The 27,951-nt window shown below is 47.9% G+C and overlaps 1 protein-coding gene across 1 annotated transcript in view; it reads left to right on the top strand.

Moving 5' to 3' along the window:
- Positions 1–7,669: 7,669 nt before the first annotated feature.
- CLMP (CXADR like membrane protein) overlaps positions 7,670–27,951 on the top strand; it is a 105,809-nt gene continuing 85,527 nt past the window's right edge. Inside the window, exons 1-3 of the mRNA XM_068987973.1 lie at positions 7,670–7,849; positions 8,117–8,345; positions 8,522–8,563. Of these exons, the coding sequence (XP_068844074.1) occupies positions 7,670–7,849; positions 8,117–8,345; positions 8,522–8,563 (451 nt within the window). The remainder of the gene's footprint in view (positions 7,850–8,116; positions 8,346–8,521; positions 8,564–27,951) is intronic.

Below are 27,951 nucleotides of genomic sequence, written 5' to 3'. Positions count from 1 at the left end.
CACAAGGATGAGTTAGAGTGTTATCTTTAACGAACTTTGGAGGAAATGCTCTGTGTAGGCTGGCCAGTCATTGATTTTTCCGCCTCTGTGGTGGATATATGTAGGGCCTGGGCTAGGCAGCCAGTGCACAGGGTCTGTCAGCCCTGTCCTTGTGCTGGACACGTCCTCCAGGAAGTGAGAGGGGAGAGGGGAGGGCCCCAAGGGCCCCACCCTCCACCTCAAGGCCTTTGCTCCTTCTGTTTCTTCTGCATGCCGTGCTCTGTCTGCCGTGGGTGCGCATGAAATGCTCCTAGATTCATCGATTTTCTATCCTGGCTGAGAAATAGGGGGAACAGAGAAGAAATGACCAGGCCCAATCAGGTCATGTCAGTTCCGACCATTTACACTCCTAATAATACTTTTCTCACCTTCATAAAAACCTTAAAAATTTACAATGTTCTAGCATGTGTATTTTCTTCAGATGAAAAACAGACTCAGAGAGGTTAAATAACTTGTTCAAGATAACTAAGTAAGCGACAGTGCCAGGAAGGGCTCAGAGCTGGTCTCCTGACGTCACACCTCTTGCTCTGTCCGCTCCTCCCCACTGCGTCCAGGTCAGCGGTTTCAGGCCACAGCTATCCTGTACTCTCCCTGCTTCATGGGAACAGTATGGTCAGGGGAGATGCAAAGCGACACAAGACTCAGAGAGCTGGGTTCGTGTCAGGAAGTTGTTCACGTGTTGTGGTCAGGAAGACGGGGGAGGGTGAGCATCCCCCCTGGCCCCTCAGCGTGGCCACTGTAGACACCAGTCTTGCCACTGAGCAGCTGCAAACAGCTGCTCATAGCTCCCAGCACCTCAGCCTACAAACATAGGAGCTCCTCACAGGACACCAGTGTCGTACACAGGCTTTGGATATATATTGTCCTCAGTTTTATTCGATGGCTTTGACAGCCCCATCCATTACTAGGAAAAAAAAACCTCCCAGCTCTTCCTGGGGCCCTGTCACACGTGTTTCTGCCAGCAGACACCACGCACTTTTCCGTGCTCATTCCTGACCTTTCAGGAGGAGGCAGAGCCACTCTGGGTGATCATCATCCACACTGCTGGAAAGACAATGGGCTGGTCTCTAGGCAACTGGTCTCCAGCTTGGCTCTGCCTCCAACTTGAGTATGTCTCTGAGACAGCCCTCCCCGGGCGGGGTCGCAGTCAACAAAGTGAGGAAGCTTGACCAAAAGGAACTCAGAAAACCCATCCAGCTTGATAGCAGAGGCAGCAGCTGCACAGAGGTGGAACGAATGCGGGCTCACGGCTGGAACACTTCCGTTAGGGCTGGGTGAGTGGAAAGCACAGGAGAGCTCATGCAGCTGGGGACAGCGAGTGCCCCATCCCCAGCTAGGAAGATAGGAACGATTTCTGTCTTCTGGCTTGGCTGTTTGTGCTCTCTGCCCTGTGTTTACATGTTACAGAGGAAAGCATGCTGCTGGATTCTCTGGAAAATCACTTAGGTCTCTGTCTGGCTGCAAAATGAAGCCAGGTGTGGGTCTGCTCACCTGCCCAGCTGATGACCAGAGCAGATCTGCAGGAGACGTGGCCAGAGCACTGAACTAGGCATCACTGAAGCCCTGGTCACTTCTGTGCCATGTGGTGTTAGGCAAGTCCCTGATCCTCTCTGAGCCTGAGCTCTTTTCAGTGAAATAAGGATGTTAAATCAGATGCCTCTGCTCATCTTTGTGATAAAATGATCTGAAATTTAGTGCTTAACCTCATTCCCGTCTCACAGATTTCCATTGGACATCTTGTCTTGTGGGTAGTTCTGAGTATTATTAACCAAAGAAAACCTTTGGAGTTTCATCTCATCATAGAGATGGGGAATGAGAAAGGGAGACAGCACAGAAATACTTTGACTACTCCTTTTGCTGTGTGTTTATAAGGCAGTCACTTCCAATCACCCTTAAAGGGAAGAGATGCTCTTTCTCCCCTTCTTTGAGCAGTGACAGCAGCCCCTGCAGAACTGGTTTGTAATTAAGAGGGAACGTAGAGGGAGCCGCAGTGTGCTGAGCAGCAGAGTGTCCTATATTAGGTGCTTTCTCTATATATGTGTGTGCACGCTAGTTGCTCAGTCGTGTCTGACTCTTTGTGACCCCATGGACTGTAGCCCACCAGGCTCCTCTGTCCTTGGATTCTCCAGGCAAAAATACTGGAGTGGGTTGCCATTCCTTTCTCCAGGGGATCTTCCTGACCCAAGGATCAAACCCAGGTCTCCTGCATTGCAGGCAGACTCTTTACCATCTGAGCCACCAGGGAAGCCTGCTTTCTCGGCATAGTTTCACGTAATCATCTCAAAAATTATATGAGAACTCTTACAGATGACCCGAAGTCATAGAGGCCAAGCGAAGTTAAGAAACTTCCCCAAGTTAGACACAGTAAGGAGAGCTGCAGGAATTCAAAATCAGCCTGTCTTCTTCCTAACTCTGAACTTCATCCCTGAGGGCATCACTTTAGCAGGAATTGAAAGTAGGATGTTGTGAGGAGCTGGGAAATCCCAGATCTAGCTGACCTCAGGGAAGAAGGTGGTGTGGAGAGCCAAGATTCCAACTTCTTAGGATCAACTGCATTAACCTTCTCTGTTTTTCATCTTGCTTCTTGACTCTTCTGAGAGCACCTAAAAACCCCACTGGGGTGGAGGGACAGACCTATGCCTCTGGGGTCCTGGTAGGTTTCAGGGAGGCAGGGGTCATTTCTTCACTGACAGATGTCCTACAGGAAGCCTGACCCCCACCAAGACCCCACCTTCTCAGCTGACCACGCAGATCAAAGCTGGGGACTGTGGTCTCACAGTGTGGGATAGAGCAGGGCACACTGTTCTCACCTCTCCCCTGTCACACTTCCTTTGCCTCAGGAGGACCCCTCATTCCTTAGCCTCCATCAGCACACAGGGCTCCTCAGACACAGCCTCAGTAAGGGCTGTCCAGTCAAGACCCTGACAACCACTGGGGCCTCTTACCATACAGCCATACAGAAAACCAGCGCACTCAACAGCCGAGGCAAGAAGTGATGTCCTTATGGGACGGGAAAGAATATGTGAAGATAACCTTGTTTTAAGAGAAAAAGTAAACGAGACAAGACCTTTTTTTGTGTCTTTTTGTTTTGTTTTTTACCACAGAGAATGTAATTCTATGAACTCAAATTTTAGTTGGAATAATTATTTACTGAGTCTCCTATGTGTTATATACTGTGTGAGACACCTTCATCAGAATCTCATTTCTTCCCCATTACAGCATCAGGAAAAGAGAAAAAGCCTCCGTGAACATCGAGTGACCTATTCAAAGCCACAGAGAACCCAAACTGTCTGCTTTGCAGCGCGCAGCTCCTTCCATTCATTATCTGTCAGCTGCACGGTGCTAAATGCCCTCAGAAATGTGTCTTCCTCTAAGAGAGCAGAGCACAGGCGGATACTGGAATACAAAGGGGTGAGAAGACATGGTCCCTCGTTCCAGGTGTCCTGCAAGATGAGACAGCAGCACAGATCTCCTTCCCCTCCTGCTCAGGGAAGCTACCTGGATGTCTCCTTCACCAGGTACAGGGTCCTGCCATCAGTTCCACACCCGTCAGAGTATTTCTCACTCTGGTTTGTGATTGCTTCTTTGTTGTCCATCTTCCTTAACCCACCATATGCTTCTGGAGGGTGAGGACAACTTTTGCTTTGTTCACCATTGACTTCCCAGTGCTTGGCGCCTAGTAGGTACTTTACAAAGATTTACTGAATTATTGATTCCAACTAAAAATAGAAAAGTGGGTGAACAGATAGATGTGGTTTATCATTTTCTATGAGTTATGGTGTCTCAAGTTAAATTGATTAATCCCTTCCTGACAATTAACTTACTTGACTCCCTAGGAGCAATTATCATCAAAAGTCAGTGAGGGCTTTCCCTCTTCTAACTTTAAATCCTGGCTCAATCATTTACTAACCATGGAATGAGATGCAGTTTACTTAATCACTCCATTAGTGATTGGTATACTCATTTTAATATGTTATAGTGAGGCTTATTGATGACACATAATCCCTGGAATATCCTAGAAGGTCTATAATTATAGCTTTAATCTTAGCATATATAACAACATAATAGATCACTTATCTTTGGTGTCTCTTGTCTTGTACTCCCTCTCCCACCCACAACGACCACTGGATATTTAATCTGGCTTATCTTTCTCCCAAATATCTTTGGTTTGTCTCACCACCCTCACTTCATCTCCCCATTTAATGCAGTAGGTTCTAACCAGTTTCTCTTCTTCAGATTTTTCTTCCACTGTTTTATGCAGACCCTGCGGTGGCTCTAGTATTCCTCTGGAGAAGAGATTTAGGGTGGCTCTCTGGCTCCGCTTGGAGTAGAGGGGGTAAGGGACTTGTCTTGAGATTGTACATGCATATCACTTTACAAAATGTTGAGAAAGTGTAATTGTTTATATTAAAGCATAGGGGTAGAGAGCCTGATGGATAAGAAAGGATACTAAAGCTTTCGACCCTTGGCCAGCCTGCAGGATCCCCTTTGGGCACTGCCAATTTATAGCTCTTAAAATATGGTTTCCATCAAAGTCATTTTTACTAAATTTTTTCCAGGGAGCCTGGAGAAGGTGCAGAGCAAGTTCCAGAGTCCAGTCCTTTGCCTCACATTCAGGACTCCTCACGATTTTGCTGCAGGCTAATTGTTCCGAAGCATTTTGCGCCACCAATTTTTCATTGCAGGGATTTCATGCCATTCACTGCCGCCTGAATGCACCCCAGCCACTCCCAACTCCATGTTTCCATTCAGGAGTGCCCCTGCCCCTCAGTGGGCCTCCCCTGGTCCTCTCATCTAGTGAAATTCTCTCCATCCCCCAAGGCCTGGCTCAAGAAGGGTCCTCCCAGGGAACCTTCACAGCCACCCAAGCCCACAATGCTCCTTCCCTTCCTGGAATTCCCAGTGTTTCTTGTTGTCAGGATAATTTATTCCGGCACTTAACTACATAACTTTCGTGTTTGTTGTGGAAACATTTCGCATGTTGATGCTTCCTCTCTCACTGGACTGAGAGGTCCATTTAGGGTAAGCACTGCTGTGTACCTCTTCAGATCCCCATGGCACCCAGCCCGATCACTGTGAACACAGCTTAGGTAGGCTATGTGTTTCTGAGTTACAGAGCCATCCTGGGGCACTCTGCTGCCGGGCAACAGATAGGAGGCTTCAGATTCAGAAATAGTCATCTCCAGAGACCTGCGGACTCTCCTCAAGGAGCAGATCCCCAATATAGACTGGCTGTAGGACTTTAGATCTGGGGGAACTGAATGTTTATGACCCAATTTCAGCAAAACTCATAAGAAATTGGCATTTCCTATGCTTTGTTGTTGTTTAGTTGCCAAGTCATGTCCGACTCTTTACAATCCCAAGAACCTCCAGGCTCCTCTGTCCGTGGGATTCTCTAGCCAAGAATACGGGGGTGGGTTGCCATGGCCCCCTTCCTGGCCCAGGGATTGAACGAACCCTCTTCTCTTAGGTCTGCTGCATTGGCAGGCACGTTCTTTACTACAAGTGCCACCTGGGAAGCCCACTGAGCCACCAGGGAAGTCCCATTTCCTATACTACCAACTGACTAACAGCTTAGAGCTGAAGGCGTTTTGTTATCTTCAGCTTGAGCAATGTAACTTTAAACACACGTCTGCCTGCACCCACATACATCTGTCTTTATGTGGACACCAGCCCTCATGCAATACAAGGTGTCACCAGTTCATCAGAAAGGCCACCAGCAGTGAAGGAATAGAGATGGGGCTTTAAAACTTACAAAAATATCTCCTTTATAAAGAAACAAAACGTATAAATATAAAGAAATAAAAGAAATCTGGATGAAGTGTATCAAAAATCTTTGTACTATTTTGCAGCTTTCATGTATCTGAAAATATATCAAAATATTAAATAAAATTTCAAGACAGAAATGACAAAAAGTCGCTTTCTCTATAAGTTACCTTCCTACCTTCCTCAGCCTTTAAGAGAACTAACATTTTTTCAACACATTCATTTGTGAATTATATTTATGAATGTTTTTTCCTATTAGACAAGAAATATGAAATGGAGAACAAAAATAGAGACTTTTGAAATATTTTATTTTTAATATAAAGTAACATATTAGAATATTAATATTGGAATAGAAGAGTTTTAATATTTGGGGACCTGGGGCAAGATAATTAACCTCTCTAGGTTATAGTTTCCTCAGCTTTAAATGTTTTATTTATGTATTTATTTCTTAGGCTGTGGTGGGTCTTGGTTGCAGCATGTTGTATCTTTAGTTGCAGCATGCGAACTCTTAGCTGTGGCAAGTGAGATCTAGTTCCCTAACCAGGGATTGAACCTGGGTTCCCTGTATTAAGAGTGGGGAGTCTTTAGCCACTGGGCCACCAGGTAAGTCCTTCCTCCTCTTTAAAATGGAATAAAAATTGCCTAGCCTTTAGCATTATCATAAGAATTAATAAAAAGATAAATTAATATGCTTCCTTGTCCATAGTTGGTGCCAAGATACACTAATTCCAGATGTTTAAAAAATGTCAATAGCCAAGTTCTACTCACTTTGTGTGCTCAACACCTAGAAAAGCATCTGGCACAGAGTAGATGCATAATAAATAGTTATTGAAGAAGGTGGGGGGAGGGTAAGGGATGGGTGAGGAAAGAGGGGGTGGGGAATGCTAGAATTTTACTGGCGCAATTCTCACAGCTGATCCCAAAGCCCCAAAAGCAGCCCTCGCTTTCCCCTTCCCTTCTGAACGGCCTGGTGGGAGCGCCATAACCTCTCCAGGCCTGTGCTCTCCTCATCTATGAAATGGGGTTGGCTCCTGGCAATCGGAAAAGACAAGCTAATTAGGGAGGACTGTACATCTCCTGGCTTCTAAAGGCGCAGGGAGAGAGAACTGGTTGAAAGTGTGATGGAGCAGCCTGCCAGGCCCAGGGATGAACCTCTGCTGCGCACAGGGCAGACGCCGCCGCCCGCCGGAGGCTGGCCCCAGCTCCGCTCTGCCGGCACTGGGGTGAGGTCGTGCCTCTTACGGCTGAAGGAGCTGCCGACTCCCCAGGGACATCCAGAGGCCAGGGACCAGAGAGTGCAGGTCCACGCTTTCTCAGAGCCCCAGTGCTGTTGAGCCCTGAGTGTGGCAGTCACTGCGGTCTCCTCCCACCGCCGGGGGTCCTGGTGGGCAGAGCCCCAGGCACCTGGGAGCGCGCGGCGGCGCCCCCAGGGCTTCCTTGACGGGGTCCCTCGCACAGAGGAGGTAATCCGTGTCCTCTGCCTTCTTTTCTGAAACAGGATGATACCCGTTTTGCCCAGGGCCACGTGCAGGGTGGTCTGCACCAGGGCGTCCCAAAGGACCCCTTTGCACCGAGTTCTGAAGCCCCGTCCGCTTAGCTCGGCCCGATCCTAGGGTGGGCTGCTGGGATCATCGCCGAGAGGGAAAGAGCGAGGACCGAAGGCCGAAGGGAAGACGGGGAAGTCAGGCGCGCGCGACCAGACCCGCACTTGACAGCCCCGACCGTCAGGCTGAGCCGTCCGGAACGGTGGAGTTTCACCCCGACTCAACGTGGCAGGGAGGGCTGAGGAGCGGAGAAAGAGTGAGGAAGGAAGGGAGAGGAGCGAGGAGGTGGGAGAGGCAAGGAGAATGCAAAAGCGAGAGAAATGGAGAGAGATGGAAGCCGAGACAGCGCAGACTTGTGCGGAAGCCAGAGTGTGTGTGAGCGAGAAAAGGATGCGCGAGAGAAGTGGAGAGATGAGGACGAAGTGAGGACGGAGACCGAGGAGACTGACAAGGCCTCATCCTCGCTCGTGGCCCAAGTGTCCCCGGTTCTCTCCTACAGGGTCGATCCCACACCGGCCCCCGCGCGGCCGCACGCCCTGTCCTCCCCGCGGCCGCCAACAGAGCGCCCCGCCCCGGGCCGACCCCCGCCGACCCCCGCGGCTGCCGGGCCGGCGCCCCGCGCGCCGGGAGCGCTGGAGGGGAGGGAGCAGCGAGGAACGAGCGAGCGAGGGAGGGGCTGCGGGTGGGAGGCAACCATGTGGTTCCAGCTCACTCTTTTTTTTTTTTTCCCCCTCTCTCTTTCTTCACTCCTTTTTCTTTCCAAACAGGGAAAAGTGTTCCACGAAGCGGTAGCGTTTTTCCGTCTCGTCTTTTCCTCGCTGACCCGGGTCCCCGCTCCCGTCCGGGTGCAAGCTGGTGGGGCGAGCACTAGGAGCCCCTCTGCGCGGGGCGCGGGGACCCCGGAGCCGGGCGCGGGGCGTGGGGCCGTTCCCGCGCCGGCACATGGCTGCAGCCGCCCCGCGCGCACCCCGAGTCGCCGCGCCCAGCTCGCCAGAGGTCGGTCGGCTGCTCTGTGCTGCGCCCCGCCGCCACCGGAGCCAGGCAGCTGCTGAGCGGGGAGGAGCCCGCGCCCGGGCATCGGGATGACCCTCCTTGTCCTGCTGGGGCTAGGTGAGTGCCTGGGGAGGACGAGAGGGCGAGTGGCCCCGGGGAACACACTGTCCCGCACCCAGGCGGCGACGCGGGCTCCGAACGCTCGTCCCCGCGGCGCCAGAGTGAGCCTGCCTCCCTGTGCCTGCCTCCCGGGCCACTCTGAGCACATCTGGCAGCGGAGGGCCGCCCGGTCGGCCATCGAACATCTGGGCCTGGAGCGTGCTTTGGGGTGGAGGGTTTCCCGGTGGAGCTGGGCCGCCAACCGCTCGGTGTGGAGGGTCCTTTGGCGGGCGGTATTTAGTTTCAGGGGTATCTGGGGAAAGTGGAGAATTAGGGGAAGGAAGGTTTATTCAGGAATGTTTTGTGCCAGGTTCCTGAGGGTGGGGGGAGCTTTTTCGTTTCAAGCAGGCGCCTGGAGGGCGCAGATTAGAAACAGATGTGTTGGAGGGTAAACGAAAAGGGCGTAGGGGAGGAGGTGGGGAGAGGATAGCCGGAGAGGGGAAAGGGCCGAGCACCAGGCGGATCAGGAAGGTGCGGAGAGCCTGGGAAGAAGAGAGGGGTAGGGAAAGGGCTGGGAGCAGGAGAAAAAAGGAGGATATTGCGGCAGAACAAGACAGGGAGGCCGAGCAAGAAGAATGGAGCGCAGGAGGGTAGAGAGGGAAGCAGAGAAGTGCTGCCTGCGTGCCCCTTCCAGGTGTCACCCAGGCAGGACCCTTGAGGCCTGGGAGGCCCTAAGGCACAGACTCACCCCGGGCAGGAAGCAGGAGGGTCTGCAGGACAGTGCCCATCAAGGATGTATGGGCAAGAGTTGACAGTGTGCCCATCAAGGATGTATGGGTAAGAGCTGACAATGGGATGCACTGGGTCAGGGAAAGTGGCTGGGGAGCTGAAGAAAAGTCACCACAGGCACCAGGAAGTGTGGGCTACAGCTGACCCAGGAGCAAAAGTGAGCCAGAGTTCAAAGAGCCAGCAGGTGTGGAGCATGGGTGCTGCCCTGGACACTAGGCCGGGGAGAACGCCCCCCGGTTTTGAACTGACCACCTGGTTGACCTCGGACCGCGTACCCACTACCCAGGCCTTAGATTCCCTTAGCTCCAAAACAAGCAAACCAGACAGTTCCTGAGTCCCTTCTGTCTCTGACAGCCTTAAACACCAGGAGTTTGCTTGGGGCCTAATGGATAGAAAACCTCCCCAAACCAAAGCGAAGAGGCACTAACCCCTGAAATAGATGTCTAAGGCTCTCTCTTTTTGAAACCTTACAAACTGGCTAGGCCAGCCTCAGGCCAACAATAACCTATCACCCAGGTTAAGAGAATAAAAGAGGTGGATCAACCTGAACTATTGCTCAAGTAGGGCATGTAAAGAGCCATGATTTTTCTCTTCTCTTAAAGACCAGCCAAGTATTGCAATATCACTCCTGGGCACAGCTGGCATATCTGGATGGCACCTTCGTCACCTTTAATGGCCTCTACCCCTAAGCCACCAATCACCAGCAGTCACTAGGCCCAAACGTCAGAGCAGTCTTATTCAAAACAGCTGAAATTCACTGAGTACTCATTATGCTGAACATGTTACATGGGCCATCTTGTTAACGTATTTATTCTTCACACCAACCTTATTGGCCACCCACTATTATGATCCCCATTTTAAAGATGAAGAAAACAAGATGTAAAGAGGTCAAATATAATAACACTCAAAGCTGTAAGCTCCTGATTAGCAGAGACGGAATTTGAATGTAGGTTGTTTGCTCACTAACCTGCCATGAATACAGCCTTCCAGCTCCACAGAAGGACTCTTAAAGATGTTTTCTTCAGTGAGATCCTGTTCAGCCCTTTTCATGGAGCAGGAAATGTCAGTGTGATCCTGCCCATGGGAGGAGCCTGGGGAAGGGAAATAAAACAAGGGTATTTGAGCCCCTGCTCTACTCCAGCCTGCTTTGGGCACAGTTTCTGATGGAAAGTGACTTTGGCCCACATGGTCAGTTGAAATCAGCTGGCTTTGATGATGGTCTGCCTCTTGTTATCATGAGAAGGAGAAGACAGACTAAGTCATGGATCAAAAGATAATGTTGATTCCCTGGCCCTTTTTTATTGAGTGCCTACTGTGTGTAATCATTCCTCTGGTGAGAATATCATCTGTTGGGTTGATGCTCTTTCTCATAGAAGTTGTCTCTCTTCATGATGTCTTTTCTTGGGAGGATGGGGGTTCGGTCTTTATATACCAAAGGCCATGTAGAAGAGAGCAAGTGGGCTGCTGACTTAGAATTGTGCATAACCGGATGCTCATCTACTGGTCACCTGAGAGGATGACCACCTACTATTAAGCTTTTGCCATATCTACGCCTTTGTCAGAAGTGCACAGACTCATGACATCCCAGATCTCAAAACCTTTATTCAAGTATGAAGTCACAGAGGGACAGCCTAGAGGGGTGGTATGGTGGGGGGTGGTGGTGGGAGGGAGGCTCAAGAGGGAGGGGACATATATATACTTATGGCTGATTCATGTCGGCAGAAATCAACGCAACATTGTAAAGCTGAGGTTTTGAGCCCTGGGATGTCTGGGTGGGCGCTCGAGCAAAGACAGAAGGAAAGCCCTCAGAGTTGACTGAATCCTAAAATCATCTCTGGTCCCTGAAAGGAGCAGTTCCAGGGTGGCTTCTGGCCACTGCTAGTGTGACTTCTGGCCTCTTTTCTGGAGAAAGTTCAGTATTGAAGGGGAGTCCGAAGGGCTAAGCATTCATAATCTGAACAAGCATGGACCTAATGACTCCTTCCTTTCTAGACCCACCAGTGAGTGAAATCAAATGTCCCACCTCTCTGATGTGAATGAGCAAGAAGTGCTCTGATCTCCATGGAGGAGAAAGAGGGGGGACTTTGTGGGCTCTCCCAGCCCCTCCTCTGCCCACCACCCTTCCCTCTCCCCTGTTGCTCATCTCATTATCCCATCTGAACTTCTTCCTAGACTTCTGTAATAGCAGCCACATGGCCTCCTGCTTGAGCTCTCTCTCCTTCATCCTACACACTGCTACCCCAGTAATCTCATGAAACAGCTGTTATAAGGCAAAGAATTTGGGTTAGGAATCTGGAAAGCTTTCTGGGTTCTTGTTCTGACTCCCTTGACTGTAGAATGAGGGTGGGGGGATTTTAAATTCAAAATTTCTCTGATTCCTTGATCTCGTACTGCTCTTCCATAAACCTGGAGTAGTCTCCAGGTTGCCTATAATGTCAAGTACAAATGTTAAAGATATTACACAGTATCATTCACAACTCACTCCCCCTCCACCACACACACACGTAACTCTTCAATAAACCTGGAATACTTCCTATATTCACATTATGCCACATGCTTCTTTCTGGTTCTCTGCTTTTGTTTATAATTCCTCCACCAAAAATGCCCTCTTACTTTCCACCCCTACAGATTGTTGACTTCAGATCAAAATCCTGTTCACCATTTAAGTCTCACCTCAAATGCCACTTCCTCCATATACCCATCCATGATTTTGCCAACAGAATATACTTTCTTTCCTTCCTTGAATCTCAACAGCCTTTCTGTTGTGCTGCTTTGTATTATAGTGACCTGAATGCTTAGAGTGTAAGCTCCATGCCTCATTCATCTGGGTATCACTTTCAGTACCTTGCATAAACTGAAAGAGTGGGAACTACCTGTTAGAATGGTTGGATTTTTGAAACATTTGAAACACTTAAGATTAAGAGAAGTGAAAGCTTTGCAATATGATTACTCTTTGACTGTGGAACAACACAACTGTGAGGAGCCTAGTTTTAACTGTTTGCTTTTGTGCTTCCTTGTCCATTAATGCAAATACAACCTGTACTGTTTTGTTTTAATTATGTACAAAAATTATACATAGAACATTACATGGACAGGGACCAGACGATACATCTGTTATACAAATTGGTTGTAGCGATAGTACCAGACTTTTTTAATAGACTTAAAATTTTTTTTCTCCTACTACTCATTAATTAATCTTTGGCTGCACTGGGTCTTTGTTGCTGTGAGTAGCCTCCCTCTAGTTGTGGTGCTTGGACTTCTCTTTTCAGTGGCTTCTCTTGTGGAACACGGGCTGTAGAGCGCTTGGGCTCAGTAGCTGTGGCTCATGGGCTTAATTGCCCCGCAGCATGTAGAATCATTAGAGCAGGGATCATACCCGTGTCCCCTGGATTGGCAGGTGGATTCTTAACCACTGGACCACCACAGAAGTCCTGTTAGCACCAGATTAACAATAGACTTCATTGAAACTTTTGCCAGGATGGGGAAGGAGCTTTGCTTCTGAGAAAATGAGTTTGAGGAATGCTTGAACAGCCTGCTGGCCCATGGCTTGAGGATCGGTCTCAGTAGGCTCATATCTTGTCTCATTCAATTTTTGTCTTGTGCTCAACTGGGCAAAGTATGCATGAGTATATTTCATAAATATAACTAATGATGAATTAGACAGACATTTTTAAAAGGTAGAGTCAAAGATTATCAGACATGGGGAAAAGATAAGACACTATCTAAATCAGTACAGTGGTTCTTAAAATTTTGAATTCCAGGCCCCTTTGAGAATCCAATGAAAACCCTGAATCCACTTCTTAGAAAAAGACATTCACACATCAAATTTTCCTGTAACTTCTAGGGTTTCAGTGACCTCCTAATACCATTCCTTGGAACCCAACTAAATCCTTGATCTAAACCCACCCCTTCTTTTGTGATGAAGAAAGAATCAAAGTTCAGAGAGATATGGCTAAACTTAAACAAGTAGCTTAATGGAAGGGCCAAGACAAGACCCCCTAACTCCATAATCTATCCTAGCACACATTCTCGAGGTAGAAAATCTCTCTGTCTCCACTTTAGCTCATTAGTTGAGATCCAAGATCACAGTTGCTCCTCAGATGCTCCATTTAAATGAGCTAAGCACTGAATAATTGCCATTTGGTTTTTATGTTGAGAAATTGCCTGAAAAATAGGACAGATGTCATAGCATTTCAATTTAACCATTTCAACTGGAAATCTTGGAAACTTCTGCAGTGCCTTATATAATGTCTGGTGTATTTGGGGGAAGAGGGATTATACCTGAAGGCCTAAAGATGTAGGTGTGCCTTCAAGGAACCGAGCAGGAAATCAACAGCTCTAGCTGCAGCCTCATGGTTTCGCTGGTTTATGCTGGGCAAGTCATTACCATTCTGAGCCTCAGTTTGTTTCTCTGTGAAATGAGGTTACTAGACTCAGGTTATCTCTAAGTTTCCTTATACCACTAACATTCTCTGGTTTGTTTTATAATTCTGAAAATTTGTCAGCTGGTCCAGACATGGCTGTGGTCAGAACACATGGGTGTTAGCTACCATGATTGTTTGATTTCTTTTTTTTCAGGCATTGCCCACTCATGGGAATCGGTAGCATATGATTATGAATCCAGAAGGGGTGGCTGCCTGATGTGAACAGAGCAATTGTAACTCCACCCTGGGTCTGCCCTGGGGCACTGTTAGCCAGGCAGCATCATTCAAGGTCAGGGTAGATGGCCACAGACCTCAGCCCTGGAAGTCTAGTACCTGAAATACTCATCAAAGGGCCTCGTCCTGAGCAGAGTAACCTATAAAACAACCCAAAGTGTGGACACCCAGGGTAGACTTCTGAGTAGCAGGTCTGTTTATGGAACTGTTTACAGGGATTAAGCATTTCCTTCAGTTTTTAAAATTGAGGCATAATTTACATATGATAAAGTATGCCCACTAAGTATGTAGCTTAATGGTTTCCCTGCGTGGATTTGAACTTGTGGTTGGGTTTTGAAATATGAATTGTATATTTTTAGCTCCTTCATAGTACCTGAGAGAGGACTATGTGGGTGGGATTGTTATGACAGCAGAATTTATTGCTAACATTTGTACAAAGTTCCACAGTTTACATACCTTATCTCATTTTCAAATCACTTGTTGAGGGCAAATGTCATCATTATGCCACTTCACAAATAAATAAACTAAGGTCTAGAGAAATAAAGTGAGTTTCTCAAGATTACCGTCTTAGTAAACAGTTGAGCCAAGACACCAAGCAAGCATTTTAGATCCCAACAACAATTTGCTTTCCAATTTTCAGGAGGCACATAGTTATTCTGAAGTCAAGGGTTCTGTGTTACCAAGAAGACAGGGTCAGGTTGAAGTAAGGCTTTATTGAAAGAATTCTAAACCATAAATCCCACAGTGGAAAGGTGAGTTAGAACATTATCACCCCCTATCCTGTACTCCCTTCAGATGGTTAAGAAATGTTTGGGTTAATGTTTATTGTTTATGATCCAGAATTACTGCATATGACATACAAAGATTACGTTTGCCGATGAATGAAGTTACCTACGCTAATGAATCAGAAGACTCTCCTAGTCCTCAAGGCCATTGTTGTGGAGACCTTACTGTGCTTTTGAGAAGGATGCATGAGCTCAAGCTCCTTGTTGGTGCTTTGACTGGGTGCTGATGGTGTACGTTTGGCTATGACTTGCCCTATATATTGCCTTTTCTAGTTAAATTCCTCTTTTGAGCAGTTTTGACTTCTTTGTTTCCCTTCCCCAAAGAAGAATGCAGACTGTACCAAAAAGAAAAGAAAAAAAAAAATTCTGGTTATCTGAGCTTAACTGTCTAGATTCTGGAAAAATAAAAGTTTGTTTCCTTTGGCACTGAATAGACCAGAATGGGGAAGAAGGCTGAAATCAAACAGTCTTGATTTTGCTAGTGACAGTGGTGTGGAGCCCCAGCCAGAGTCTGCTGGTGATAAGACTGAGGTCTGCTTTGTCTTTGCGGAAGGCAGGCGAGAAGCCACTGCCTTTGTGACCACACTGAGATGGGAACATGGGCAGCCATCGTCAGACTCCGGTGTGGAATATGGGAGCTTTTTCTGAAGCCAGGTAGCAAGGGGATCTGAAGAGTTCAGGCCATTACAACAGGAGAGATGAAAGAGGTGCAGGCGGAAGAAGAAGGCATAGAAAAAGCAAGAGCAGAGGATGCCAAAGCTAAAAGCTAGCCTTTCTGGCTTTATAGAGCAGCTTCTCTGAGCTCTTTCTATCGCACAGAGGAAAGGTGGCCACAACTTTTGGGAGCTTCCAGGAGCTCTTATGTGTACCCCATAACATTTTTGACTTCATTCACACACCCACACTCACAAAACAATTAGAGAAGGCAGGGCAGGGTGCTCCTCCTACAGTTCAGGCTCTGTGCTAGACCCCCAGGTGCCAGTGATACGAAATGCAGCATCTAAGAAGTCAGCCCAGTGGGGCAACACAGTCATAAACAAGACTGTCATTGAGGGCTGGCATAAACAAGTGCTGTCATTGAGGAAAGTACCAGGGTTTCTAGGTGTCCCAGGGAGGAAGCAACTCCATCCTGTGCTGTCTTATGAGATGGGCTGTATGTTTCTACGTGGATCTTCAGGCTGGTGGCTGGTGTTCATCGGTCGCCAGCAGCACTTGCACATTAGTGGGGCTGGTGCTAAATAAACAGCTGGTGAGTTGATGGATCACCCCCATCGCCATCAGAAGGGATGGATTCAGCGGCGTGTGTCCTTGGCATTCAGCCCGGTGCTTCCTGGAGGGATCGGATCTCCCGAAGTCCTCACCTATTGAAAGTTATGGGTCATTCTCCATCACAGCCTGCCGGTTCCATAGCTGCCTCTGGTTCCCTGTCCCTCATGGGAAGTTAAAAACAAAAGAAAAAGAGAGAGAAATACATCAGTGAATTTGGATCTCTTAGTTAAGAATGATAGTCTGTTCGCCTGAGGTTTCAATAGCATTTGTCCGCATGGAAAGTGAATAGGATCAAGCCAAGAAGGAATTTTTTGTTCCAGAAGAAATCCATTTGTACTGAACAGTCTAAGCCCCTGACATATCCTTACTTTTCTTGTTGGGGTGTTGGGGGTGAGGGGGTGTCAAATCCTGGAGAGGGAGATTGCTTTGTGAATTCATTGTTTAAATTTAGGCTTGCGTTTGTGGGGGTCATTCCAACTCGGAGCAATAAGCCTTCCAACCCAGCTTCTGTCACTTCTCATTACTTCCAGTGACAGTTCCAATTATTTCCAATCACTCTTCAAGGGAAGAGTCGGGGCAGGCACAGGGATGGCCATGTGGACCAGCAGGGTAGCCGCCTCTGAGCACCCGGCCCCGGGGTCCTGGCTGGGCCTCGCTATGACCATGTGACCTTGGGCATTACCCCTTCCTGACCTTGGTTTTCTCACCAGTGATCACATCTAATAATGCCTAGGTTTGTTGTGAGAATTAAATGAGTCAGTGTATACAAATAATTTATCATCCTGCTCAGTACATAATAAGCTAATAAATGACTGTCCCTGCTGGGAGAGGCTCAGCCCGGGGGATTGGAGGGTTTGCTTGAAATCAGCCAACACCAGGCCAGTAGGCCGGCCTCCAGGGCTCTGACCACTGCTGCCCCTCCATCAGGCAGATGAGTCCTCAGCTGTCCTCTGGGGAAAGTCACCCTGCCCCATGACCCCAGGAGGTGCATAGACTCTGTCTGCCCCGCAGTTTCTGTAACTGCTCTGGGAGAGTAATTTTTTATGTTACTCAGTCCTGGGCAAGAAACGCCCACTCTGCTTACTGTCCACTGAAGCCAGATCACAGGGGGCTGGCCCTGCCCTGCCTGACACAAGCTCCCCGAGGCCCATGCCCACTTGAGCTGTCCAGCCTGGGCAAACACAAGCTGGTTCATTTCTGCTTTCACTCTCAGGCAGTGTTTTATTGAGCACCTGCTATGTAGCAGGCATCATGCTAGGGACTTTCATACAATAAATTTATGGTAACCTCATTGCGACACGTGAGGCCGGTATTATCATCATCCCTGTTTGGGGTCAGAAGAGAGTGACTTAGGCTGCAAAGCTGTACAGACTGGATCTGAGTTTGCCTCCTGCTTCGGCATTGACCTGGGGAAGATGGGAGGGGAAGGACAGATGGATGACACACCTGTGGGGACACACAGATGGGAGCCCACTCAGGGACCGAGTGGCCACCACCTGGTCCTTGAGAATCTGGCCTGAGAAGCAGCTGCAGGGCCCCGCATCCTCCACTTTCGTCCTGACCAAAATTAGATCCAGTGAGCTCAACACCCACACTCCACATGTTGAATTGTATTTCCTGTTTAAATTTGGGAGGAAAGGAAAACCTCAAGGTGGGAAGGAAAATATCTTGTTTTTTTCCACTGACCTGAACAGCAAAGAGAGCAAAGAGTGTGATTCCCTCCCCTTCAAGAGGGCTAAACTGGGTGTCCCAGATTTCCGCAGACCTAGAATTCCCACTCAGAATGGATTCCTGGACCAGGTGGGTAGAGAGGCTGGGTGTCCAGCAGAGGCTTGATCTCCATCTGCTTTCCTTGGCTGGAGGTCCATCCCCTAGCCCTTCAGCCAATGGCAAAGTATGGGCTCCCGCCTCTTGGCCTGTCACCCTCAAAGGAGGAGAGCTAGAAACGGGACCCCCCTCTTCACAGCCTCTGTCTCTGCTCCACCACCTCTCTCTCCCTGTTCCTGGAGTCCTGCAGCTTCCCAAACCCCGAGGGATCCAGATGACCGTCCCTCACACGCCTGCCACCTGAGCCCGACCTTCCCCTCACTGCCCTTCCTGCTCTGGACCCAGTATGGGTGCTGTCGGGACTGGCAGGCAATGAGAGGGAGACAGAGATGGAGAGAGAGAAAGAAGAGAGGGAGACAGAAACACAGAGGAAGGACAGAAAGACAAAGAAAGAAACGAGAGACAGAAAGAGACAGAAAAAAAAAGACAGAAGGACAAAGACACAGAGACACACACAGAGACAGAGACACACACAGAGACAGAGACACACACAGAGAGAGAGACTTACACACACACACACACACACACACACGAAGAGCAGCCGTGTCCTCTGTAAAGCTCATCTTTCCTGTGTCACCTGTCATATGGAGTCAAAGGTCCTCTTCCTTTTTCTCCCTTCTCCTCTGTCCTGGTGGATTCACCCTGCGTATCACTAACTCCACTGGGGTATCTGAGGTAGGGCGAGCAGAGGAAACACAAGTCAGTGATTATAGAATGTGTTGGTGGGATTTAAAAAAACATTATTTCCAGGCTTAGGGCTTATGTGTATGTTAGCCCATATATTCTTCATGACAGCTTTGTGAGACAGGTATTGTCAGTCTCTATTTAATAAAAAAGGATCAGAGAGGTTAAGATATTTTCCTGATGTTACATAGCTAATTACTAGCAGAATCAAAAGGAGAAGGCAGGTCCTCCAACTCCCAAACGATTGCTCGTCTCCCTCCTCCATGGGACCATGAGAACCCCTATCCATGGAGGCAACACCCCCCAGCACTGAGCAGGGCCCCTCACGTGTTCCCACCTCTGATGTCTCATTGCCAGCTCGTGGAGCAGGGAGTGAACGAGCTTCCTTTGAAAGATTGTTGCCCGTTGTGACTGCTCTCTACTCTGGGAAGACTTGAGGTTTGTCTGATAGGTACAGTAACCAACTGTCCTGATTTGCCCAGGACTAGAGGGTGGTTCTTAGAATTTGGAATACAGGATTTTCAGTGCTAAAATCAGGACAATCCTGAAAAAAACAAACAAACAAACAAACAAACATTTGGTTGGTTACCCAAGCTGTAGACTATGTCACCATTTCAGGTGTGATCCTCAGACCAGCAGCAGGGGTCGCACAGGGGGCTTGCTAGAAGTGTAGCATCTCAGGTCCCGCCTGCAGCCACTGAACCAGAATCTTCAAGGTTCCCATAGAACATCAGAAACATCTGAGATACTCCAGAGTAGGACATCAGGCACCCTTGACACGAACTGGGGAATGGAAGATAGACATCTTAGTTCCCTGGTCTGACACCATCACCTGCTGTAACCTCAGGTGATGCCCATTGACACATAAGATGTAGGTTTAAAGGCTGAGGGGAAAAGCATTCAAGATTCCAGATTTGACCCCATGGGAGTGAGAGGCTGGAGGGTGTCTTGGTGCTGTGTGGGTGGGCGTGAGTCTTGGTTAAGGTTTTCCATCTGTCCTTGGAATGATGATTATATAAAGGTTCTGAAGTTTCCTGGATCTCCTTCCCTTTTATTGGAGTGAGGCGGGAGCAGGCTGACAGCAAATTACCCAGGGTGTGCACGGGGCCACGCCCCTGGGGCCTGGGGACTCGGAAAGTGAGAAGACAGAGCGCGTCTAATAGACCCATTATTGTCAAGGAGTAGACTTCCATGATTAGCAGTTGAAGGAACAATGCAAAACTATGCAAGCAGTGCCCCTCAACTACAGGATTTCCTGTCTGATGCCTGCCTGCTTCTTGCTGCAGGAACCTGACCCAGCTTTGCAAGCAAGCTGGTGGTGGTTACCCAGCCCTTCATGGCAAGCGCTTCACTGGGATGTAAATAGAAGTCATCGTGAACCTGTGCTCAGTGAGGAGGTGGTTGGCCAACTCCTCCATGCTTCACCAGCTCCTGGAGGTCTGGGCTTATCTCAGAGTGAACCTGGGTCAAAGCAGGTGTTCTGTCCTCGGAGTGATGGTGGCGTATCATCTTCTGTTAGTCTTTTTGCTCTCAGACCTGACTGTTGCTTGTGAAAATCACAGGCACAAGGCAAGGTAGGAAAAGACACTTGCGTGTCTAGGGTGGTGGGGCAGCCTCAAAGTAAAAGAAGCATAACCCACATTTGTCTACTTTCTCTCTGCTCCAAGTCACATGCCCAGCAGGGACTCTGAAATAAGAGCAGCCCAAAGGAGCGGGTGACAGGCAGGCCTGGAGATGGATGTGTTCATCCCCTCAGAGCTGCTTCAGACAAAGCTGATTTCTGTTGTGATTTTAAATTAAAAAAAAAGTTTTTCTTGGCTATGCTGGGTCTTCATTGCTGCATGCAGGCTTTCTCTAGTTGTGGTGAGCAGGGGCCGACTCTAGTTGTGGTTCGAGGGCTTCTCATTGCAGTGGCTTCTCACTGCAGAGCATGGACTCTAGAGCCTGGACTCAGTTGTGACCCGTGGGCTTAGTTGCTCCATGGCATCTGAAATCTTCCTGGACCAGGGATAGAATCCGCGTCCTGTGCACTGGCAGGCGGATTCTAAACCGCTGGACCACCAAGGGTCTACACCTCTGCTGTGGTTTTAATCCCACCCTGACACTGAGAATTCAAACCATCACTTTTCTTGTAATAGGGGGAGATGTCTCTGACCTAGGGTGGTTTTGTAACTAGTTTTGTCTGTGTGTGTTGTTTTCCCTGGGATCTCCAAGAGCTTGACTGTGGGTGGATTTTATCAGAGGATTCACATTTCCATTATGAAGCAACTCCTGTGTCCTGGGTTACTTGCTCATCAAAGTTCCAGTCGGGGACCAGACTGACAGAGGGAAAAGGAAATGGTGAGAAAGGTCAGACAGAATGTGGTTAAAGGCCAAAATGCTTGGCAGAGATAGGAAGTGAAATGTGGGTTTTGGAAAAGGAGAGTCATTAAGGTGTAAGCTCTTCAGCTAACGGTGGAGCAAGAGTATGTGTCATGTGAGGTGAGGACGTTGCGTCAGAGGGTGGGTGAGAAGGCAGGAGGAGACGCACAGCTGGGGCGTGCAGGGGGCGGCGGGGACACATGGGGAAGTGTGTGAATACTCAGCCTCATTCTGGAAATAACACATACTTGAAGCTTTCAGGCCAGTTTGGGGACCTACCCCAGGCAGTGTGGAGAAGCACCCTGGGCATCTATCTCACTCTCTGGGTCTCAGTTGTTACTCTGCACAAGCCGAGGTTGGAGGGGAGAAGTTCCAGGTCCTTCCAGCTCTGCAGCAGGCGGGCTCTGCAGGGTTCCTTAGCGGGAGACTGCAGACCCCAGTGATCCCTTGCTGCCCTTCCCAGGCAGACAGTGTGAGCTGATGCCTTACCTGTGCCAACACCCCCACCCGCCCAGGTCTCCCTGCTCCCCGAGGCCCCAGCTCTGCCCCCACTGCTTTCCCTGGCACAAGAATAGACCCACACAGTCTGCCCTGAAGATGCCGAAGCTGCTTCAGTCCCAGGACCTTTGCACATGTCTCTCCCTCACCTGGTGCGCTCTTTCCCTGGTCTTTAAGGCTTCTCTCGCCTTACAGTTTTCACTAACAAACATTACCTCCATAAGACCCTTCCTGAGCTCCACCCAGCCTCGGTCTGGTCACATCACAATCAGTTCAGTTCAGTCGCTCAGTCATGTCCAACTCTTTGCGACCCCATGAATCGCAGCACGCCAGGCCCCCCTGTCCATCACCAACTCCCGGAGTTCACCCAAACTCATGTGCATCGAGTCGGTGATGCCATCCAGCCATCTCATCCTCTGTTGTCCCCTTCTCCTCCTGTCCCCACTCCCTCCCAACATCAGGGTCTTTTCCAATGAGTCAACACCTCGCATGAGGTGGCCAAAGTACTGGAGGTTCAGCCTCAGCATCAGTCCTTCAATGAACACCCAGGACTGATCTCCTTTAGGATGGACTGGTTGGATCTTCTTGCAGTCCAAGGGACTCTCAAGAGTCTTCTCCAACACCACAGTGCAAAAGCATCAATTCTTTGGCCTCAGCTTTCTTCACAGTCCAACTCTCACATCCATACATGACCACTGGAAAAACCATAGCCTTGACTAGACGAATCTTTGCTGGCAAAGTAATGTCTCTGCTTTTGAATAGGCTATCTAGGTTGGTCATAACTTTCCTTCCAAGGAGTAAGCGTCTTTTAATTTCATGGCTGCAATCACCATCTGCAGTGATTTTGGAGCGCCCCAAAATAAAGTCAGCCCCTGTTTCCACTGTTTCCCCATCTATTTCCCATGAAGTTATGGGACCAGATGCTATGATCTTCATTTTCTGAATGTTGAGCTTTAAGCCAACTTTTTCACTCTCCTCTTTCACTTTCATCAAGAGGCTTTTTAGTTCCTCTTCACTTTCTGCCATAAGGGTGGTGTCATCTGCATATCTGAGGTTATTGATATTTCTCCCGGCAATCTTGATTCCAGCTTGTGCTTCTTCCAGCCCAGCATTTCTCACAATGTACTCTGCATATGAGTTAAATAAGCAGGGTGACAATATACAGCCTTGACATCCTCCTTTGCTATATTTTCTTCCTAACATTTACCACATCTGAAGTCTTCCTTTTACTGCTGTTCAACCCCTTGTCTCTTGTCTGTTTCCACAAGAGTCTTGGGCTTTGTATACCAACTTCTGGATCCCCACAGTGCATCTACACAGAAGTAGATGCTCAGGAAAGAGATGAATAAACACGCCTGCTTTTTACCCTGTATGGCATGCATAGCGACTGAGACATTTTATAAATGAAAAAACATATGTAATGAGCCCTTGTCTGTACAGAGCTCTTTGTATATATTATTTCATTAATCATTTAATCCTCATGACAACTCTACTATGTAAATACTATTAGGATCCCTTTTACAGAGGAGGGCATGGATCATTTTAGAGGTGAAGTCCTTGCTGAACGTTACACAGCTTCTGAGCCATGAAGCCTGGGTTTGAACCCAGGCAGTCTGACTGCAGAGCTGGTGCCGTAAGTTCATGTACTATTCAATCACCTAAGCCAGTGCTTCTCAGACGTTAAGGTGCTTATGAATCACCTGGGGATCTTGTTAAAATCCAAGATATGATTTAGCAGGTCTGGGATGGGGACCTGAGATTCCATGTCTCCAACAAGTTTCCAGCTAGCGCTGCTTGTCCATGGAAAACACCTTTCAGGAAGGAAGGGAGAGATGGAGGGAGATAAACTGAGGCTTAGAAAGGTCAGGTGGTTTTCCTTAGATCATGCAAACCAGTTCATGGCCAGCCCACTATCCTGGCTCCTAGCCCAAAAGCTCTTCAAACAACTCAGAAACGCTAAGGATTTTAAAGCGTGTACACATTTTCAAAGACCCTGTGCAGAGAACATAGTCACTTGAATTAGAGATTGCAGAGGGGCCCATGATGATGGTCTGTGCCCCCTGCTGATCATGATCAGGGTACCTGATTGCAGCTGGGCTTCTTTCCCTCCCGAGGCAGAGGGCATGGTGGGGAGAAAGGGTACGTGGAGATCACACACTTCAGCACCCTGAGTGTATGTGCTCAAAGGAAGTTTGGAAATTCTGGGAGACCACTCTTATCTCTCAAAACAAAAACTGTCATGCCAGGACAGAAAGTGCTGCTATCTTGGGTTTATCAAGTTTTCTCTGGCTGTTTTAGGGTTTGCCGATACGGTATTACAGGGAACATCAGCTCATTCAGGGCTGCCTCTACCCTTCCCCTGCCTTCCCTGTTCCTATCTTCCTGACACAGAGGATTCAGTTCCTGAAGACTTTTATGCATCCATCTGTTCCCCTTCCCACCCAGCAGAAGTCTCTTCTGGAAGATGGTCATCCATCCTCCAATGGAACACACCGCAGGGTACTCAGGACCTGCAAAGCCCTGTCCGCTCTAGGACAGCTCTTACCCTGGGAGGGACTTTACGCTCTGAGCTGGAGTCACTTTTCCAGGAAAATGTCACCCAAGGCTACAAAGATTAGGAAAAGCCATAATGACCTTAAAAGTGAAGGGCCTGCCAGTTTGTAAAGTGATGTTTTAAAAACATTTATCTGTGATGGGTACTGTGCTAGACATTTTCACATACACGTCACCTTGTATAATATTACAAGCACAGCCTGAAGTGTGTAGTGATCAGTCCCTCTTTTGTATAAGGACACTGAGACTCAGGAAGAGATTAAGGGACTAGGCTCAAGAGAGACAGCTACTGTCATTGCTATTATGTCATAGGTGCCCATCCTCATTCTGTCCCAAAGCCCAACAGATAGTTGAAGAACATTCTTTCATGGTTGTCTCCTGCCCTGCTTTTCCATTTTACAAACTAAATACTGTTTCCTTTAGTCTTTCTCCCCAGTTATTGCAACCAAATTCCCTGGTGGCTCAGATGATAAAGAGTCCACTTTAAATGCAGGAGACCTGGGTTTGACCCTGGGTTGGGAAGATCCCCTGGAGGAGGGCATGACAACCCACTCGAGTATTCTTGCCTGGAGAATTCCATGGACAGAGGAACCTGGCAGGGTACAGTCCATAGCGTCGGCAAAGAGTTGGATGTAACTGAACAACTAAGACTTATATTTTTCATTAATTGAAGCCATGCTGTGAGCCAGGCACCCAATATGGAGACTGAATTCATTTCCATAAAAACCCTAAGGCATCTCCATTTTATAGATGAGCAAAATATTGGAACTAAGAGAAGTAATTTGTCCAAATTCACTTAATTAGTAAGTGACAGAAAGTGAGGATTTGAGTCTGGGCTTTGGAGACTGAAAATGAGAAAAATGTTAGGATAGAAGGAGAACAGTGGGAATCAAGTGAGAAATGGTGCAGACTTGGAAGTTCTCCCATAGTGACTGTTGTGTTGCCAGGCGTGGCCTCCCTCACTGAATAGCCTCACACTAAATAGGTCTTCAGGGGGAACTGAATCTGCGGGGAGGAGGAACTTGAGTTATCAAGGGCTTTGTTGGTGAGAAGGTTGTTTTTGTTTAATCACTAAGTCGTGTCTGACTCTCTGCTACCCCATGGACGATAGCCCACCAGGCTCCTCTGTCCATGGGATTTCCCAGGCAAGAATACTGGAGTGGGTTGCCATTTCCCTTCTCCAGGGAATCTTCCCAACCCGGGGATCGAGCCTGCATCTCCTGCATTGGTAGGTAGGTTCTTTACTGTTGAGCCACCTTCACACCAATTCTAAGTATTTAAAAAAAAAAAAAAAGCTTTATTGAGATGTAATTGACATATAATAAACTATATTATTTAAGGTATATAATTTGTTAGGTTTGGGCATATAAATATACCCATGAAACCATCACCACAATCAAGATATTTTAAATATACATCATAACTCCAAAAGGACGGCATCCCCAGTAATGAATGTTGAGGGTTCTGAACTTAATGGAAGGTGCAGTATAAGGACTCAGGAAGGGTGTAAACTGTCTCCAATCCCTGGAAAGTCTTGAGGTAGCCTTAGACCTAAGGTCAGCTGTTGTCCAGATCTGTAGGACAGGTCTCTGGCCTCCCTCTGCTTCTAGATTCGTGCTGCTTGGCAGTTTTCTGACTTATTTTGACCCTGAGGCCAGAGCCCATGGCTCCAGCCCTGTTTGGGTTCTCTGGATTCCTGTGAACTTTCCAAGAGTAAGTTAACTATCAAGTTCTTGAGGTTGAAAAATCAGGTAAAATGGAACCTAGCATGGCTGGTCCTCCAGCTCAGTGGCCTGTCCTTGCAGGGTTTTGGATTCAGTAAGGATAAGGTGGCCCATCCGAGTCTCCAAGAGGATACCCGGGAGATAAGAGGCACTGGGCCAGTGTCTACTTCCCATCTTCCCGCTGCCCATCTTTCCTCATCCTTGCCTCCTGAAGCCCCATCCCTAAATACACACTGCGTTAAAGGGACCCTAAGTCTTGTGGATTCTGATTGAAGGACCGTTTGCAGAGTCTTGCTGTAAGATAGATGAATGGCCTAAATCCCTCTTCACTCTAAGACCTTCCACGTAACCCCTCTGGTTGAAATCATTTCTGCCTGCTCTAAACTCCCAGAAACTATCCATATGTCACCAGTCTCCTTCTACTCTGAAATATAATTATTCACTTTCTGGGTTGTACGCTTTCTCAGGCGTGGTCCTGGTTTGGTCTGTCTTTGCATCCCATGCAGTGTAGTAGTACACATAGTGGTTGTTGAACAAATGAATGAATGGCCCACCTTGTCCTAAACCTCAGGGAAGAGCTGGGCTTATACAGGACTCAGAGCTGAGCCTAGCGTCACCCCAGTGTCTCTCACACCAGATGACACATGTGGAGTATCAGTATATTACACCCCAAATGTGATTCTCGCTCAGATGATATAAATAGAGCCAGAAAGATACACACACCATCTTTGCACACTCTGTTCATTCTCAGCAAAGGTGAAGCTTAGCTTGACAGGCTTGGCTCACAGAAGGAAATGTACTGCAGTCACATAAGTGACTGTCCAGAGACTGCCATAGCTGGTGAGGCTGTCTCCAGGGAGACATGGCTTCCGACTCCTGTGGTTCTAGTGGATGCTAATGAGCCAGGGGAGAATAGGTAGCTGAAGTGGGAGAGAATAGTTCTGAGCAAGGGGATGGGGGGCAGGGGGCTCAGCAACTAGGGTCCCATTTGGAAAGAAGTCTACAAAGTCCTGGTACTGTGGGCCACCAGTCCAATTCCCCATCCAGAGATAGGTAGGGAAAGACCCAAGTGATTACGTGCCTTAGGTCACTGGAAAGGAATTCATTCATGGATTAGGCAAAATTTAGTTTGAAGTATAGGCATGACTAGATTATGCTTTCTCAGAGTTTTAGATTTCAGGGATCAGTGAAATTTCAAAAATAAATTTGGGGGCTTCCCTAGTGGTCCGGTAATTTAGAATCTGCCTTGCAGTGCAGGGGACGTGCATTCAGTCCCTGGTCAGGGAACTAAGATCCCGCGTGCCATGGAGCAACTAAGCCCGTGCGCCACAACTAGAGAGTCCGAATGCCGCCAGAAAGGATCCCACACGGCGAAACCAAGACCCATGGTAGCCAAGTAAATAAACAATTTTTTAGAAAATGATTAACGCATAAATAAATTTGGACACAAAATCAGGTGTCCACTTTTAAAATATTGCTGATTATTGTTGTTATACAAAAATGTAAACTATCATCCTTTTACAATTATTCCTAAAAAGAAATGGCAACAACAACAATAATAGAAACAAAAAGACAGTTCACAGCCTTGCATGGACAGCTGTCTATCTCAGCTAACATTTACTGAGTGCTAACTATGCTAGGCACCATTCTAAATATTTTATTTTCATTTCATTTGACACCATGCATATTACATCATTTACATCTTTCCTTCCCCACAAAAGGAAAATTTCGTCATGGGCCAACGGCACCAGTTTATACCCAAGAGTTCAGAAATCACTAGCTGAAAGAACTTTTAGAGGTAACTTACAGCCCTAGGAGTCAAACTCCTATGAATCTTCAAGCTTCTGCCTGGTGCAGAGGCCAGGACAAGATCTTTCAGGGTAAATTCTTGAAATAGGATCACAAAGACCTCCCTCTGACGTTTTCTTTAAGAAGCGGGACCCAGAGAGTTCTGTTCCCAGTTGCAACCGAGACTTGCAAGCTTGTAGCTTTTATCAACAAATGCGATGACCCAAGTAATTCGCCATCCAGCCAAAGATAAAATGCTTCCAACTACATTTTTGGGTCATGAAAGATGAAGGAAAACCTACCACTTTTGCAAGATAGGTCCTTTTCTCCCTTTCCCTGCCTGTAGTTTGAAAAGCTTAATATTCTGCTATCATGTTTCACAATGAACACAAACCAGATGGCTGAAGCCAAAGGAAAAAATGCTGGGTTGAGTAACAGGGTATGAATTAAATAACTCTTAAACAGCCATGTAAAAAAATTCCTAAGTGTTTCCTAATGTCTGGATTAAAGGAGGCCTGAAATTGAAAGAGAACATAAAGGATCTTAGGACGCTGCATGGGTGGGGGCTTCCCAG

Source organism: Capricornis sumatraensis, chromosome 16, assembly GCF_032405125.1.
Source record: "Capricornis sumatraensis isolate serow.1 chromosome 16, serow.2, whole genome shotgun sequence".
Taxonomy (NCBI): Eukaryota; Metazoa; Chordata; class Mammalia; order Artiodactyla; family Bovidae; genus Capricornis; species Capricornis sumatraensis.
The sequence above is the reverse complement of the archived record's forward strand: the minus strand, read 5'-3'. Positions and strand labels throughout refer to the sequence as shown.